Source organism: Protopterus annectens, chromosome 11.part0 (genome assembly GCF_019279795.1).
Source record: "Protopterus annectens isolate FY-2018-M chromosome 11.part0, PAN1.0, whole genome shotgun sequence".
NCBI classification, from domain to species: domain Eukaryota; kingdom Metazoa; phylum Chordata; order Ceratodontiformes; family Protopteridae; genus Protopterus; species Protopterus annectens.
In genome coordinates this window covers 1,053,643,279-1,053,659,563 of record NC_056745.1, presented here as the reverse complement: position 1 = coordinate 1,053,659,563, position 16,285 = coordinate 1,053,643,279, and the positions used below count along the sequence as shown (strand labels likewise).

The 16,285-nt window shown below is 37.7% G+C and overlaps 1 protein-coding gene across 1 annotated transcript in view; it reads left to right on the top strand.

The window, feature by feature from the left end:
* The window catches only part of LOC122815022 (leucine-rich repeat serine/threonine-protein kinase 2-like), a 2,570,681-nt gene that overhangs the window by 2,071,481 nt on the left and 482,915 nt on the right, over nucleotides 1-16,285 (top strand). The window contains 1 exon segment of the mRNA XM_044087274.1: nucleotides 10,021-10,205. Within this exon segment, the coding sequence (XP_043943209.1) occupies nucleotides 10,021-10,205 (185 nt within the window).

Below are 16,285 nucleotides of genomic sequence, written 5' to 3'. Positions count from 1 at the left end.
ATTTAACAGAGTTGGCAGAGTATAAATGGGTAAACTTTTTTTCAGAGCTGACACTACACCTGTTTTGAATAATAAGAATAGCATTAACCATATATTACAGTTTTTCGTATATGTTGTATATATGTGCATTTGTATGCATGCCTGTGCACTTTTAAATGTTTTTGTGTGTCTCAGTTTTATACTCATGCCTTCTTCTTTCTATATATATATTCTCTATATAGCCTTTTTGTAATTATCATTTTATAAAAGTATTTATTAAGTTGTTATGGAAATGAGAGAATTTTTTTGGGCAGTAGTACATGTATATATATATATATATATATATATATATATATATATATATATATATACATTTTTATAAGAATTATTTTATTTGATTTTAGGCATGTGATGCGCATTTGAAATCTGGTTTGCATTTAGTATATAGACACATGCTTTTAATTAATTACATGAGGCATTGATAAAGGATTCTGAAGATTCAAAAGCTTTGTTGTTGCTTTGTCATAGTAAACTGTCATTTTAGTCTTTTGAATGGTTGGACTCTTGGCTTTTTTGTCTTTGCATGCATCTCTTTTTTACTTGCATACACTCACTAACCTTTTGTATCAGCCTAGGCCTTCTGCCCTCCCAACAAAACACCCTGTGTAAGTGATGTTAACTGTGACATATCCCTATTTTCTGTCTTTTGGATTCCACTACTGAAGGTTCACTTACCCAACTCTTAAAATGCTGAGACGAAAAGGCCGACAACCGCACAACACCGGGATCCTGGAACACCGACTTTCCACTCCAGGTAAGTAACTGCTTGGCCATCCCGCTGAACTTTGCCCCTTACCCCCATGGTAGTGTGATCTTGGAGTTGGTATATTTAGTTAGGGGGGATGTGGGGGACGTGGATGGGGGATGAAACCCCCCTATGGGTGGGTTTGCTTTTCTTCGGTTTACATTTTTATTTAGGATGGCCGAGCAGTTACTTACCTGGAGTGGTAAGTCAGTGTTCCAGGGCATCGGTGTGCTGGTGCTGTTGGCTTTTGTGTCTCGATGTTATGGGTTTTGGGTAAGTGAAATTTCTTTCTTATAAAGTAGACCCATATATATCTATATGTATGTGAGTACTATATATATATATATATATATATATATAAAAATACCACAATGGTTTTTAGTTATATATCTCATGTTTCATATTACTGTCTGTAGTAAGGCTTAAGAAATGTAATGTTTTCTGTTTTATTCCCCTTTTTGTAAATTGTGATTGTTGGCAACTGTTAAACTTTTTCTATATTGTTTGTAAATCTTTTAAAAATGTTTGTAATCTTTTTGTACTATTGTTATGGAGCTTATCTCCCTGGGTCTCCACTGAAAATGGGCTACTTGCCCAGCCGGACTCTACCCGGTTAACACATGTAAATAAATAAATATAAAAATGTGTGTGTGTGTGTGTGTGTGTGTATGTATATATATGTTTGTGTCTTTCGGCTTTTCCCAGTTGGGGTCGCCACAGCAGAACTCCGGTCCGCTAATGAATGGCAGTAGATTTTTACGTACTGGCTTGCCGGGCCTAACGCACAACCTTCAACGAAGGAACGCCCTTTCACGCATGTTGCTACACAGAAGACGCTCTAACTGAGAATCAAATGGGCAACGTCTAACTGTGAGGCGACAACGCTACTGCAGCACCACCACCATATATATGTATATATATATATATATATATATATATATATATATATGTGTATATCTGTGTGTGTGTGTGTGTGTATATATATATATATATATATATATATATATATATATATATAGATGTCTGTGTGTGTGTGTGTATGTGTATATATATATATATATATATATATATATATATATATATATATATATATGGATGTGTGTGTGTGTGTGTGTGTGTGTGTGTGTGTGTGTGTGTGTGCGTGTATTTATTTGTGTACATGTATATATAGACTGATAGATATAGCTGCATACACATATGTCTGTAATATGGATATATATCTATCTGTAAATTAATACACGAGATATTATTTATATTGACTTGGGAATTTTTGCCAGGATACTGGGGAATTCCATACCCTTTTATTGATAAGTGCTGTATGACCTTTTGCATCCACCCGAGATACCATGTGCTCAAGCAGCTGGGACCTTGGTTTAGTGTTTCATCCAAAGAACAGCTTACTCAGTACAGCAGTTCCCTTATTCTGCACTGCAGTGTGAGTATTGGAAAATTAATCTAAGTACCTGGTGTGGAAAAAGAACTCACAGCCATCTCACCTTCCAGCACCAAAGGCAACTGTTATACCTGTTAAGCCACTGGCACTACACTTTCTCTAGTGCCCAACTATTCCAAGAAAAACCTTTACCTGTCTTTTAAAGGAGGATACAGGTCAGTTTTTTATGGAATTTGTGTTTCAGTTGTCCTCTTACCACTCCTCTTTCTGTAAGGTATTGTAAATACTTGATTTCCATCATACTCAGGTTACATTTCTTAGCATTTAGAGTCAAGCCTATCTGTCATATGGATTCTAACACACAGCAAGTACTTTTGGCAAGTTTGACTTCCTGTTTACTAAATGAATGACCATGTCATCTAAGTATGCCGCAACATAGGGGGAGCGAGTGTTCAGCATTCTATCCATCAGCCTCTGAAAGATCTCTGAGGCTCCAAGTTAGCTAGATAGTAGCACAGTAAGGGGTTACAGCAGCTGTTTTTTTTTTCTTTTGTGCAAGACGTGAGTGGCTCCTGCCAGTATCCCTTTGTCAAGTCCTAATGTTGTCAAGCCTTGTCTACATTTTGTATTAGTCCATCAGTTTGGCATGTGACACCTTTCAAACTGCAAAAAGACATTACACAATCTGATATTTACATCAGGCTTATAGGCTAGCACTATTGAGGTACACTAATCACTGTATGACTCTTTAGTCATGTAATTTAAGCATTTTCTTAAATTCTTCTCTTACTAACTTTTTTCTCTATGGCATTTTTAAGGTCATAGCATAACTTTTACTGCAAGTATCATTTCTAGTTTTCCAAGCCATGTCTGAAAACACTCCTTTATTTCTTAACCAAAATTTTCTTAATTCCTGCTTTTGGATTTGGTAAGGATTTCGCTAGCTTGCAGTAATTTAGATAGAGGCACCATGGACTTTCTCATACGAACTTCAGCTTCTAAGTTTTCTGCAGAATGTGGTAAATTTGCTCAAAACTTCCCTTTCCTGGCTGTATAGCCAGTTTACTGCATTGATTCTGTCACCTCAAATGCCCCTTGCTGTTTGTCCAGAAATTTGTTTTGCATTGAGGACACTAACGCTACTACCTAACATCCTGGGTTAAATTCTGGGCATAATTATTATAAATTCATTACATTTCCTGGGCTGCTTGCATGTACTGCCTTATTACCAGCTTTAAGGTGTCCTACAGACTGATACAGTGTTTTATTCCACTGTTAAATGATTATCTGATGTTGTCCATTTCATTATGCATCACAAATAGGTCTTCTGATGATCTGTCCTCGGATTTAACTTGGCCATTTCTTCCAGACATACAATCCAAGCATCAAACTCCTCCCTCTCCCACAATGCCTCACTCCTCTTCAAACCCTCAAATCTCATTTGCCTCCTTCCAGCACAGGCGCAATTCTGAGCCTCCTTTCAGATAAGTGATTTTTTTTCTGTTGTTTCTGTAGGTCCCATAAGCTAATTTTCTCTCCCAGTTAGTCTTAAAGTATTTCTTTTCCTTTAATGTTAACCTCCCCTCCCTTCTAAGGTATCTTTTGCCTGTGCATTAGTTTTCACTGGCATTAGGGTTTTTTCCTGCCTTCCACCTCTTCTTTTCCTTTTCCCTATCTGTCTTTCTCCTTTCCTACCAAAAAAAAAAAAAAAAATTCCCTGTTTCTTTTCATTTAGTAGCTTGGAGTGTATTGTGTGCTTGTGCGAGTTTTGTGCTTATGTGTATGATAGCAAGCATGGCTGTCAAGCAGGTGGGTTCTTACAAACCCTCTGGTTTTAAGAGGTGTTCCTTTTGTGGGCATAAGATTCCCCAATCAGATGCCCACAAGAGGTGTGTGTATTGCTTGGGTTTGGGGCATTTGAAGAAGCCGTGTGATATTTGCTCAGCCTTCAATCCTCAGCCCCTTGCCGACGAAACATGGCTATACTGAGAGGTCTTCTTTCGGTTTCTGGAGCCCAGATCCCTGTCTCAAAGAAGCGTGCCCCCTCAGTTTCTGAGGGGACAATGGCTTCTGCTCCCAAGAAGCGCAGGAGACTATCAGGTTCATCTTCCACAGATCTCTCCTGCTCTCGCTTCTATCCAGATCTAAGAGGCCTCTTGGATCCAACACTGCCAGCATCAATTAACGTGACCTCTCTGCCAGACCCTCAGACTTCAGGTCTGAGCAGTCAGTCAGAGCCAGTGGAGACTATTCGGATCCACAGCTCCTCATCTCCAAAGTGGACTCTGTCGGGTCAGACACACTGGAATCGGAAGTCTTGGAGACCTACTCATCATCGGAATAAATCTCATTCACCTGTCCTGGCCATCTGACCCAGCCTGTCACCAGTCAGACCGACCCATTCCCCTGTCTCCTCTAGATCCTCTTAGCTGTCCCACTCTGATATAGATCAGGTGATGAGTTTTTTCAAAGCTCAGATCCAGCTGTGGATCTTGCCTTCTCTGACCCATTCTGGATCCAAAAAAATACCAACCCCCGATTCCAGGTTATGCTGCACCTGTTCCATCACCTGGAAATTACAGTGATCACAGTGAAATCCAAGATGGCTCCTGTACAGGGAATCAAATTCATAGGAATGCAGTTGAAGACCATCACACAAATAGCAGCTCTACCCCCTAGATAATAAGGTCTATGAGACAGCAGAGTCAGATTTTTCTAAACACCTCGGCACCGTCAGCTTTGACTGGTCCTTATGGCCTTAGGATCTATGTCAGCTGCCATTTTTATAGTGGCCCTAGCCAGGTTCTTCATGCAAGTTCTACAGTGGACCCTAGCAGTACAATGGTCCATTTGGCACCATCCATTGTCAGTCCCAGTTAGGCTAGCTCCGATTTGCAGACATCTTCTGGAACACTGGATCCTTACAGATGACCTTCATCTCGGAAGACCTTTCATTCTTCCCCCTCCTACGCTGACCACGGACACCTCCCTGTTGGGGAGGGTGGGCATTTCCATTGGAACACGATCCAAAGCACATGGTCCATGACAGAGACCAAATTGCAAATAAATGTACTGGAGATGAGGGTGGTCCTTCTCATGTTTCAAGTCTTGTCTTTCAGGCCTGCCTTCCTGGGGGGACAGTTGCAGTTCTGACGGACAATATGTCAGTGGCTTGGTACATCAACAAGCAGGGGGGATCCCGCTCATACCCCTTGTGCAGGGAGGCCATAGAGGTTTGGGAATGGGTGATTTCTTCATACTGCTTTCTCAATGCAATGTACATTCCAGGGAAGTTCAACATTCTGGAGGACAGACTGAGCAGATCAATCTTAAGTCTACACAAGTGTTCCCTGAACCAGTCAGTAGCAAATCAGAACTTCAGCCACTGGGGCCAGCCTTGCTGTGACATTTTTGCCTCTCCCATAAACAACAAATTCAGCAAGTACTTTACTCTGATTTTCCCATTGGGGAGTCACCCAGTGATGCAATAGTCCATGATTGGCTCCCGGGTCTCCTCTATACTTACTCTCCGATTCCCCTGATACCCAAATTCTACATAAAGACAACAGGTTAAAGACCAATTTAATCCACATTGCCCCTTACTGACCTCGCTAGTTATGGTTCCCCTTCCTGCAATCTCACAGCAAATATCATCCATGGATACTGGATCCCAGACAGGATCTGATTTCCTATCCATTGGAATGGCAGATTCCCAATCTTCGATCCCTGAGACTAACCGCTTGGTTTCTCCACTTCCAGTGAGTCTACAAAAGTCCAGGCTAGCCTCCCCGGTTCGAAAAATTATTCTTGTTTCTGAGAAGTCTTCCACCAAGAAAGTATATCATAGTAAATGGAAGAGAATTTCCATTTGAGCTTTGCAGAGGAATATCAACCCCTTTTCTGCTTCACTTCCAGATATCTTTTCATTTCTTGGCTCACTTTTCCTACACTGAGCTAGTTTTTCCACTTTGAAGTTGCGACTGGTGGCAGTCATGACTTTCCATGTAGGGAAGGGCAACAGATTTCCCTCTACTGTTTCCACTACTAAACTATGTCGGGCTTTTATGAAAGGGGTTTTTCATCTCAGGCATCCTATAAAAGATTCTTTCCCTCCTTGGTATCTCACCTTGGTACTTCAAGGGCTTATCCAAAACCATTTGAACCTACTGGCTCATGTGAATTAAAGTTTTTATCTTGGAAGGCTGCTTTCCTAGTGGCCATTACTTCAGCTAGAAGTGTCAGAATTGTAAGCTTTGTCCCCTCAACCACCATATATAACTTTCTTCAGCGATAGAGTCACTTAGAATGAATCCATCCTTCTTACCAAAGGTCGCATCAGAGGCAAACATTAACCAGACTATTCACTTACCTGTTTTCTTTCCCAATTACTCCAGTAAAGGTGAATACATGCTGCATTCATTGGATGTTCACAGACAGTTGTGTTTTTACTTACACAGAACTAGATCTCGCAGGAAATCTGAACAATTGTCTGTTGCCTTTTCTCCAAATAGGTTAGGTCACACTGTATCCAAGATTTCCTTAGCCAAATGGATTATGGATTGTATTTCTACAGTTTACTCTCAACAAGGCAAACAACTTCCCTATCCAATTAAAGCTCACTTTACAAGGTCTGTGTCTACTTCATCTACCTTCTCTACAAGGGCTTATATTGATGAAATTTGTGCTGCAGCTACTTGGTCCACAGTTCATGCCTTTCTGTCTCATTACAAGTCCGTCATTATTTCCAGAAGCGGAGCATCCTTTGGTTCTGCAATGCTCAGGCATATCCTTCCTTGAGGTCCTTCCAGAGTTTCTGTAGCTGGGGGCTCTGACCCATTTGTGATGCATAATGAAATGGAAAATGTCAGATTAGAAGTTATGTACTTACCATAACTTGGCATCCATGTTGTCCGGTTCACATCCCACCCTCCTTCCCCCTTCCTTTACAGCTAAGAACAATATAGTGGCTAAAGGAACCCACTTGTTCCTAGTTTGGGCTCCAGTTGGTCCCTTTCTTTGTCCGTCTGGTACTATGGTCTTGACTAGATTTAGGAAGGGGTGGCAAGCTCAGTCTGAGGGTGTGAAGAGGAGTAAGGCATTATGGGAGAGGGAGAATTTTGAGGCTTGGATCATATGTCTAGAAGAAATGGCCGAGTTGGATCCAAGGATGGATCCGAAGACCTATTCATGATGGATAAGGAGATTGAACAACACAGATGCCAAGTTATGGTAAGTACATAACTTCTGTTTCTTTCTTTTCCCTAGTTTCCTTAGCAAAGCCAAGCAGCACTATTAGATACCTACCCTACTGAATTCAGATAATGTGAAACCAGCTGAAGCTTGTTGCACTTTTCTGATTACAAACAATAAGTAGGAAAATATATTCTCCCAGGTTTGTCCATGTTTTGGTAGCTTTCCTTAACATGCTGCCAGCACTTTATTAAACCTCTCTGATGATGCTTCACTCTGCAGATGACAGACTGATGGCTTCTACTGTTTTTATTTATTTATTTATTTTATTTTATTTTACATTTGTTTACCGGGCTAGTCTAACTGGATATATTTCCATTTTCAGTAGAGGCCCGGGGAGAAAAGCTCCAGTAGTAAACAATTTGATTTTAAATAGGAAATTACATTACAATACAAAACAATACCAAGATGTAAGTCATAGATGTTACATAGTAAACGATAATAGTACAATAAAAATGCAGGAAGCATAATAAAAATAGAGATAAAAGTTGGTATTACATTAAATGAAGGGATTATACAGGTATATGTTAAAATATTTACACTAATACCAGTCATAGAAGGTGATTATAGAATTATGAACTGATATGTTTTGTGATAGTCAGAAGGAAGAAATACATTAGTATGTTCGAGTGTGTTCACCAGTTCCAACTCTGTAGCAAGAAGTATGGAATGAAATATAGGAAATTTTGTAGGAGGTGGAGATAATATTAGCAGAACTAGAGGGTTAGTCTGGGTTACTGGACTTGCATTTTAAAGCAACATAAGTGATGTAGTAATCTTGATATAAAGGGTGTCAGTAGGTATTTCCTTAAGGATGCCCACTCTGGAGAATAAAAGTAATAAAAGTACAAGCTCCCTGAAAGTAGGCGAGACATTAGTTTTGCATAGTGGTACTGCTTCTGGAAGTTCTGTAGCATAGTAAACTATGACTAAAATATACTTATATCCTTTGTTGAATTTTATTAATGTCCTCACAATATCCATTGGAATATGTTTAAATGGTACATCTCTGACCGGCATAGGGTGCAAGAGAGTTTTATATTCAGATTAGGGTGCTGTCTTCTGGCATTCTGGACAATAAGTAAATGAGTTTTGTCTCTTTCATTATGCCTGTCTGCTAAAGTCTAGCTGATGTTCTTGCCTTAGTTTGGTTCAGCCCCAAGTGACTTCCTAACACATGACTATTTGCTTGTTTTGTTACTAGTCTTCTCTAAGGTTTTGCACTAATAAATGATGCAGAGTTGTTTCCTCTTTTAATGGAAACATCATACTGTCTTTCTTTTTCTTGTCCTATGTAAAGTATAGTCTTCCCACTGTGTCTTTTTAAAGTTCATGTGACTTACTTGCAAGTCCAGTAACTGAGGATTACTTCCTTCAGTAACATGCCTCAAGGTGAAAGGTATAGCTTCTTCCCAAAACACTCATTCTATAACTTCTCAAATGACTTCTTTAGCAAAAGATAGCTTTAAACTAAAATTACTTTCAGCTTTAATTTTTTTGGCTGTTAGTGTATGCCTTTTGAGTACTTGTTTTCATTTAGGTAACCCTTCCCTTTACCTTAGGTTGGGTGGATACCAGTCATATCATTTTTTTCTTCCTAATGCTGCTCTTTCACTACTGTGTATTTCAGTTTTACTCTTGGCTTATGGATACCTGTTGTAAAGAATCCATCTTTACATGCACTTTCTGTTCCACACTAGGAGAAATAGACACAGTAATCTACAGTCTTCTACTTAACTCCCCTTCTGTACTCATGTTATGCTCTGTTTCTATGCTAATACTGCTTATAAGCTTCTGTGTTTACTGTCTTGAACTGACTTTTTACTTCAGACTTTTCTTTCAATTCATCTTCAGTTCCTGTACTGAGATATCTACGTTTTGGGTTTCTGTTGGCAGCAAACAAGATATTTTACTGTATAACCATAACCAAATACTAGACCCTTTGCAATTTCTTTGCCAACTTGTTTCTTGCTGATTTTTATAAATGAAAATAATTTGTCATTTTTAGCGTATTTTCATAATGTAAAGTTAACATGTGGGATGTTGTACTGTAAAAGTAATTTAAATATTCAGTACCTTTATAAAGTTATCAATACCCACATCGTAAATATTTTTATTTTTCTGTAAAAAGAGTGATGTAACGTATGTCAGTACAACTTTAAGAAATGCAGTGCAATGATTCTGGGGAGTGCATGCTGCATATCTTATAAAGGCATAGGTGTCTGTGTAATTTATAGGCATCCTCATAAACATTATAAAAAGTTACAGAGAAATCTTTGTGGGACCAAAACACTGTGCATGATATTAGTGAGTGTATCTCAAAGTGAACCCTTCCAGAGTTTGAATGACCTGTTTCTACTGTGTACTAGACATAGGACGTTAGTTTGTCCTTAGTTGTAATACCACTGTAGAAGATTCATATGCTAAGTAACACAAAACCAAATAAATGTAGTCATCATTAAATTAACATGTATTTTTATTTGCTCAAACTTCAGGTATTCTGGAAACATCTGAATTTTAGTATGTTTTGTGTTAGATGAAAACAACGTCAAGCAATTTATATTGTTTTTAATATGTAGTTTGTATTTTACAGTGTAATGATGCAGCACCCTTGAAGATAGTAAATATTGGAAACAGAAGTACTCCGTTGGTCTGCTTAAGTGAATCTTCATACTCATCAGAGAAGGATGTGTTTTGGGGTGGTTGTGGAACAAAGGTTGTGTCATTTTCCAGTGACTTTTGTCTTCACAAAGTGATAGACACAAAGAAGAGTCAAATGTGAGTTTTTTTTATTATTTTTTTTATAGTTGTATAAATATGATTTTATGTTTTAGTCACTTCAGCCAATAACAAAAGTAACTAACACAAGTAATTTAAGTTATACTTACTCCAAAGCTTTCCATTCTCTGACAGAGGACTCACACTCCTCAACTTTTAGTAAAGGGTGTGCAAAGTTTGCTCCTTCCCTTTTCTAAAGATCCCAATTCCAGTTATTTTATCTCTGTTACTATATTCATTACTTCTAGTAAAGTTAGTCTAGACTTTGATTTCCATTTTCTAGTAATTGCTTTTTTTGCAGACACCATAACCACCACTCAGCAAGGTTTTACTGTGTCTAGGCAATTCTGATTTTGTATCATAACGCAAAAAAAAAATAATCTCCCCAGTCAGTCCAATCTGCTCACCAAGCATGTCCGACAGAGTGATGTGAAGGGAATCCCTAAAGTTTGCCAGCTCATTACACTCCTAAAAAATATGTTCCCAGCTACTTCTTTCTTGCGTGTCACACCTCCAACATTTGCTATCCACCCAAGGAAAATTTTGTTGGCGTCTACTTGGGATACAAAAATACCTGTGTAAAGACTTCCAAGCAAAGATCCTAAATCTTCTGGATTTTGTTGCATATTTGGGAAATATACATATACCCCCCCCACTGTCTCTTTTTTATTCCTTATCCAATCTCTCTTTCCAGCCCTTTCTAAGCTCCTCTTATTGATTCTTATAATTATCATGCAATTTTTTATATGCTCTACTAGTTATTCTTTTTTTAATGGCAGCTTCTGTTCTAGGTTCTATTAAAAACTCTACCAGTGCTGGTTTTTCATTAAGGAACACCCCACTTATTTCTGTTTACCTATACTCTGATATCAGTCCTTGATAGAGAAGGCAGTCTGTAACCACAGTCTTTAACCTGCAGTCCAATAAATTATTGGCCTCTTCCCATTTTATTACCTTTCCCTTTCTAGTTATTTACTGCCAATACTTTGGTTCTTTTGCCAGTTTTCTCCAATAAATTCCAGCCCCCTCTTGCCTATTATCTGTATCACTGACTGTAATCATTCCTAGCAGCAAAATCTCTTTTCTCCATTCTCGTGCTGGTTTGACTGTTAGAATACTTCATGGTATTTTATGAATGTAATATGTGTGATTTTGGTTGTTCTCCTTAAGAGTCGGCAGCCAAAATCCCAATCTCTCCTTATTTCTTGAGCATCCTCCCTGTGTCAGCATCATTCCTTTCCACTTTGAATTATAGTTTTCTGCTTGTGCTATTTATAAGAGACTTAACTGTGTTGCTCTAAAATACCCCTTCAAATTAGGTAGTTCTAGTCCACCTTGTTCTGTTAGTAAAAGCAGCTTATCCCAATTGACCCTTACTGTTTTCCCTTCCCAGATACAATCCTTCAACTTTTTTTTTTTTTTACTGCTATCCACAACTTCTCCCCCGGTTAATAAAAATATGTCTGACTTGTGTATAAGACAAAAGGGGCTAAAAACATTTTAAAGGCTTGTAGCTTAGTATCCGTATCCATGTAACAAAACTTCCACTTTCTCAATTTTGTAGTCTCTTCCCACATATCCTTAACTGCCACACCAGAGTCATTTCTAATCCATACTCCTAAATACTTCATTTTATCACATCCCCATAAGTATGGATATTGTTGGACCAGTTCGTGTGTAGGTACATAATTTACCGCTATTGCCTTTGTTTTTAGCTTCATTAATTTTGTATCCCGAGAAGAAACTGTCATAAAATGTTCCATAACACTGTAATGTCCCTTTCTGGTTTTGTCATGTATAAAATAATATCATGTGCAGATAAAGCCAACTTTTCCTGGCTTCCATACTAAGTATATCCTTGAATTTCTGGGTCCCTTATTTTCTTTTCCAAATCAACCTTATAATTGCATCAGGGAAAGCAAATGCTTCCATTTCCATGCTCATGAAGTCCCAGACTACTAAGCCAAATGATTTCTGTGCATCAAGACCCACCAGTAAAAGTGGTACTTTCTTACATTCTGCTTCCCTCTGGATCACCAGTGTCCTGTTAATATTGTCAGATATTTGCCTCCCTTCCACAAAACCACACTGATCCATATCTATCAATTTTGGTATCATTTTTGCCATTCATTTAGCCATAATAGACATAAACACTTTATATTCATGGGTTAGTATTGAAATGGACCTCTATGAAGCTGGATCAGATGGATCTTTACCTCTTTAGGTATTACCGCCCAGGAAGCTGGTACTTCTCCTGCTCTTAAAGTACTGTTAAATAAAAACTTCCAGATCATCAGTTTTTCCCCTCCTAACTTCCAAACTTCTACAGGAATACCATCTATTCCTGGGGAGTTTCCTGTACATTGGTTAAGAATAGCCATTTTTATCTCATCCCTTCATATCCTTTTAGTAATTGAGCCTCATTTACCTCTAACTTTGGCATATTTAATTCTTCCATAAACATTTCCGTACCTTTTCTTGATTTCCATATTTCTCTGCTTTATACAAATTTTCATAAAATTTCAGAAATATTTCTAATACTTCTACAGGGTCTCTTGTTATCTTCCTTGTTATAGGCTCCCTAAGCTTGGTGACTGACCTTTTCACTTTCTGTTGCCTGAGTTATTGTGTTAAAAGTTGTTGTGCTCTAAAATTATCAAAAACAGTTGCTTAACAGCAATCTTTCTAAATTTATGCATATTATTGAGGTAATCCCTTATATTCTGTTTAGCATTCTGCAGTTGCTGTTTTTCTTGTTCTGCGAGTGTCCCTATATTTTGAAATATGTTAACATTTGTCAATCCCCTGTAAATAATTCTTGTTACTGGTTAACCATATTTCCCATTCTTTCATTTCCAGCCTAGTTTTAAACTGCACTTTAATTTTATCCCACTCCTTAGCTATGTTTTCAGAAAATAATTATATCTTCTCTAGTAGCTCTTGAATTAATTCCACAACCCATTCCTTAAATTTCTCTCTTTTCAACCAATAGTTGGGAAAGCACCAGTGTCTCATTTTTATTTCATTACCTTGATTTTTCATTTTTGTTATTATTAGCACATGATCTGAAGTAGTTATTGGGTGCGTTTCAAGACCTTCAATTAAATGCAAATGTTCCTGTGAGATATACAATCTATCTAACCTAACCCAGTTTTTGTATCTCTGTGAGTAATATGTAAATTCACTCTGAACTCCAAGTACTGAATTCACATTTTCCGTGCCAAACATTTTTATAAATTTCTTTAAAACTCTACCCTCCTTTGTTTATATTTTCCCTTTTAGCCCCCCCCCCCAGACACATATTCACTGTTGCAAACCAAATTCCAATCTCCACCTACAAGTAATATTCCTTGCTGAAGGCTCATTATTTTTCCCAGAATTTTCTTAAGCTCCATTATAGCAGTTTTAGGAGGGATGTAATACATGCCAGTGTAATATTCTTCCTTATCCAGTAGTCCCTTAGTACTACGTATCTTCCATTATTATGTTTTTTCCCTCCTCTATCACTATTGGAGCTCTTCTTGCAATTAATATAAGTACTCCTCTTTTCCTTTATCCCAGATACTCCACTGAATAACCATCCTGAAAACCTTTCTGTATCAAATTCACATGTTCTGTTCTTCCCAGGTGCGTCTCCTGTAGCATAGCTATTTGCACTCTGCATTTTTTATATAGTTCACTACTCTCTTTTTTTATATTAATCTGTAAGACCATTCAGATTGAAAGACATTACAGAAGTCATCATTTTCTTATATAGTTATTATTACCACTTTTATATATACCTGCTCTTTTATTAAATGTCTAGTTCCAACTTTCATGTGCACATATATATATATATATATATATATATATATATATATATACTGTTCATCAAGTTGGTCTTTTATACTGTTTCTTGTCATATCCATTTGCGCCTATCATATCTTACATAACTTTTTTGTTTTTCTGAAAGCCCTCAAACAGAACCCCCCCACAAAAAAAACAACCCTCCTAAAGCCTATGAACTTAACAGTAACACACAAAACTATGTACATCATGAAATGTTGAAGTTTTGCTTCCTAATAAGAACATACATTCTAAGTTGATAGCTACACAAACAGGCTAAAGTTAACAAAAAGTAAAGTTTAGTCATACTAAGACCCATGGTACAGCCTGTGCTATTAGTAAGTGTTATTTAATTTTGTATATCTGTATAACTCTCCCAGTTGAGAAAACACTTGAATGCTTTCAGTAAACACTTTGTCCAAGCCATTACTCTGTATCAAATTGTCTTCTAGTAACATGCAAATCAGACACAAAACTGATAAGGGTACTTTGTTTATTAGAAATGCAATACTCAATGCTCTTTTTCATTTACATGCTTTGTAATAAAGTTGTTACTGGATACTGCCTAGGTTTTTACCCAGTCATTTCCCGATGCATGCATGCATGGGAAAAAGCACACTGTTTTTATTTTGTCATACTTTCTTAACCAGACCCTTCTGCTCTCCCCCTATCTCCTCCCTTCCTTTTTTCCCCATTGCAGTGCCTACATTTCTCAAAACTGAACAAAGAAAAAGAGAGAAGAAGGGTGAACAAGAAAAAACAAGAGCACCTGTTTATATTAGTATCCCCATTGCATTTAAAAAACTGAGAGAACTGTACTTCGTCTAATTGGTTTTGTATTATCTTTAAAGCTGTCACACCTGGGAAAACCCCTGATTGGTTTCAGGGAACATTACGTCCTATCCAATTTCTCTGTTCTTTTTTTTTCTTTTCCCTCAGACAATCCCCTTCCACCAGACTGTCTCCAGGTTCTCTTTATCAGATTGTCTATATGGAGGCATAAAGACCAGCTGCAGAAATGCTATTTAGTATATATATTTGCAAGTGCTAGAAATAAAGCCTTATAATATTCAATATTCTTTTTCATTTACTTGCTCTGTCTCTTAAAACAAAGGTCCTTAATCAGTCTTTCCCCCATGCAAGAATGAAAAAAATAAAAATATTAATTTGAAATCTCCCATGCTCCTTTAACCAGGCTCCTTTTTTTAAGATCATTACATTGCCTATGTTTCTCAAAACTGCACAAGAAAAAAGAAGCGGGGAGAAAAATAAAAACACCACCTATTTACAATCCCCTTTACACCCAAAAATAACATGCAAATAAAACCATGCAACACAAATACTATTAAGAAAAGAAAGTGTTTTCTTTACTTACAGTTAGCGTTCTCCCCTCTCTTCCCCTCCCCAAAGCATTTTTCTGAACATAAATGACATGAAGTAGGGCATATACTCGAGCCCCCACACAGCAAACAGATTTTGAAAAAGTCAAATATTTCTAGATTTTCTTGTGCTGTCGTCACAAATATAATTATTGCATTATAATCCCTCATTAAGTTTCTGATTTTATTACTGTTCTCCAGCACCCAAATCCTGTCTCTGCTTCATTTCCAACGTACTCTCAATTTTTCTAGTCAACTCTCATGCTTCCTTCCTTCCCGCCAACATTTTCCATTGAAATACTGGAAAAGGTTTCATAGGTGCAGTCTCTCTGTGATTTGTATTACCAGAGGAACAAGAAGCCGAGTCTCCTTCTATTTCACAGCTCAGTTTTTGTTGGGCAAACTTTTGTATTTCCTCCTTAGCATGCAAGAAGAAATACCTTGAAGACAGATGGATACAGCACTTTGAATCTACGTCTCGACATTCTCTGAATAGAGGAATGAATTTGCTCCTCTTCTGCCTGGTGTACAGTGAGTAATCATTCTCCGCAAACACTCTTCTGTCTCCTACTTTTAGTATTTTGTCCTTCTGCCACAGTTTTGACAAAATCAACTCTTTCTGCTGGTAGGATTGCATCCTTACTATTAAAGGTCTAGACTGCTTTCTTATAGCTAGATTTGGCACATACACACAATGTGCCCTTTCAACTAATAAAATCCTGCTGTGGAATACCAGTCTAGTTGCTTATTTGCGCTTTCATAAATTTAATGCAGTCTGTTCTTTCCAGCTTCTCTGGTATAGCTGAAAATCTCACGTTTTCCGTACGTGCTCTGTCCTCTAATTCTATTATTTTTTGAAACATCATTTCCTGAGGA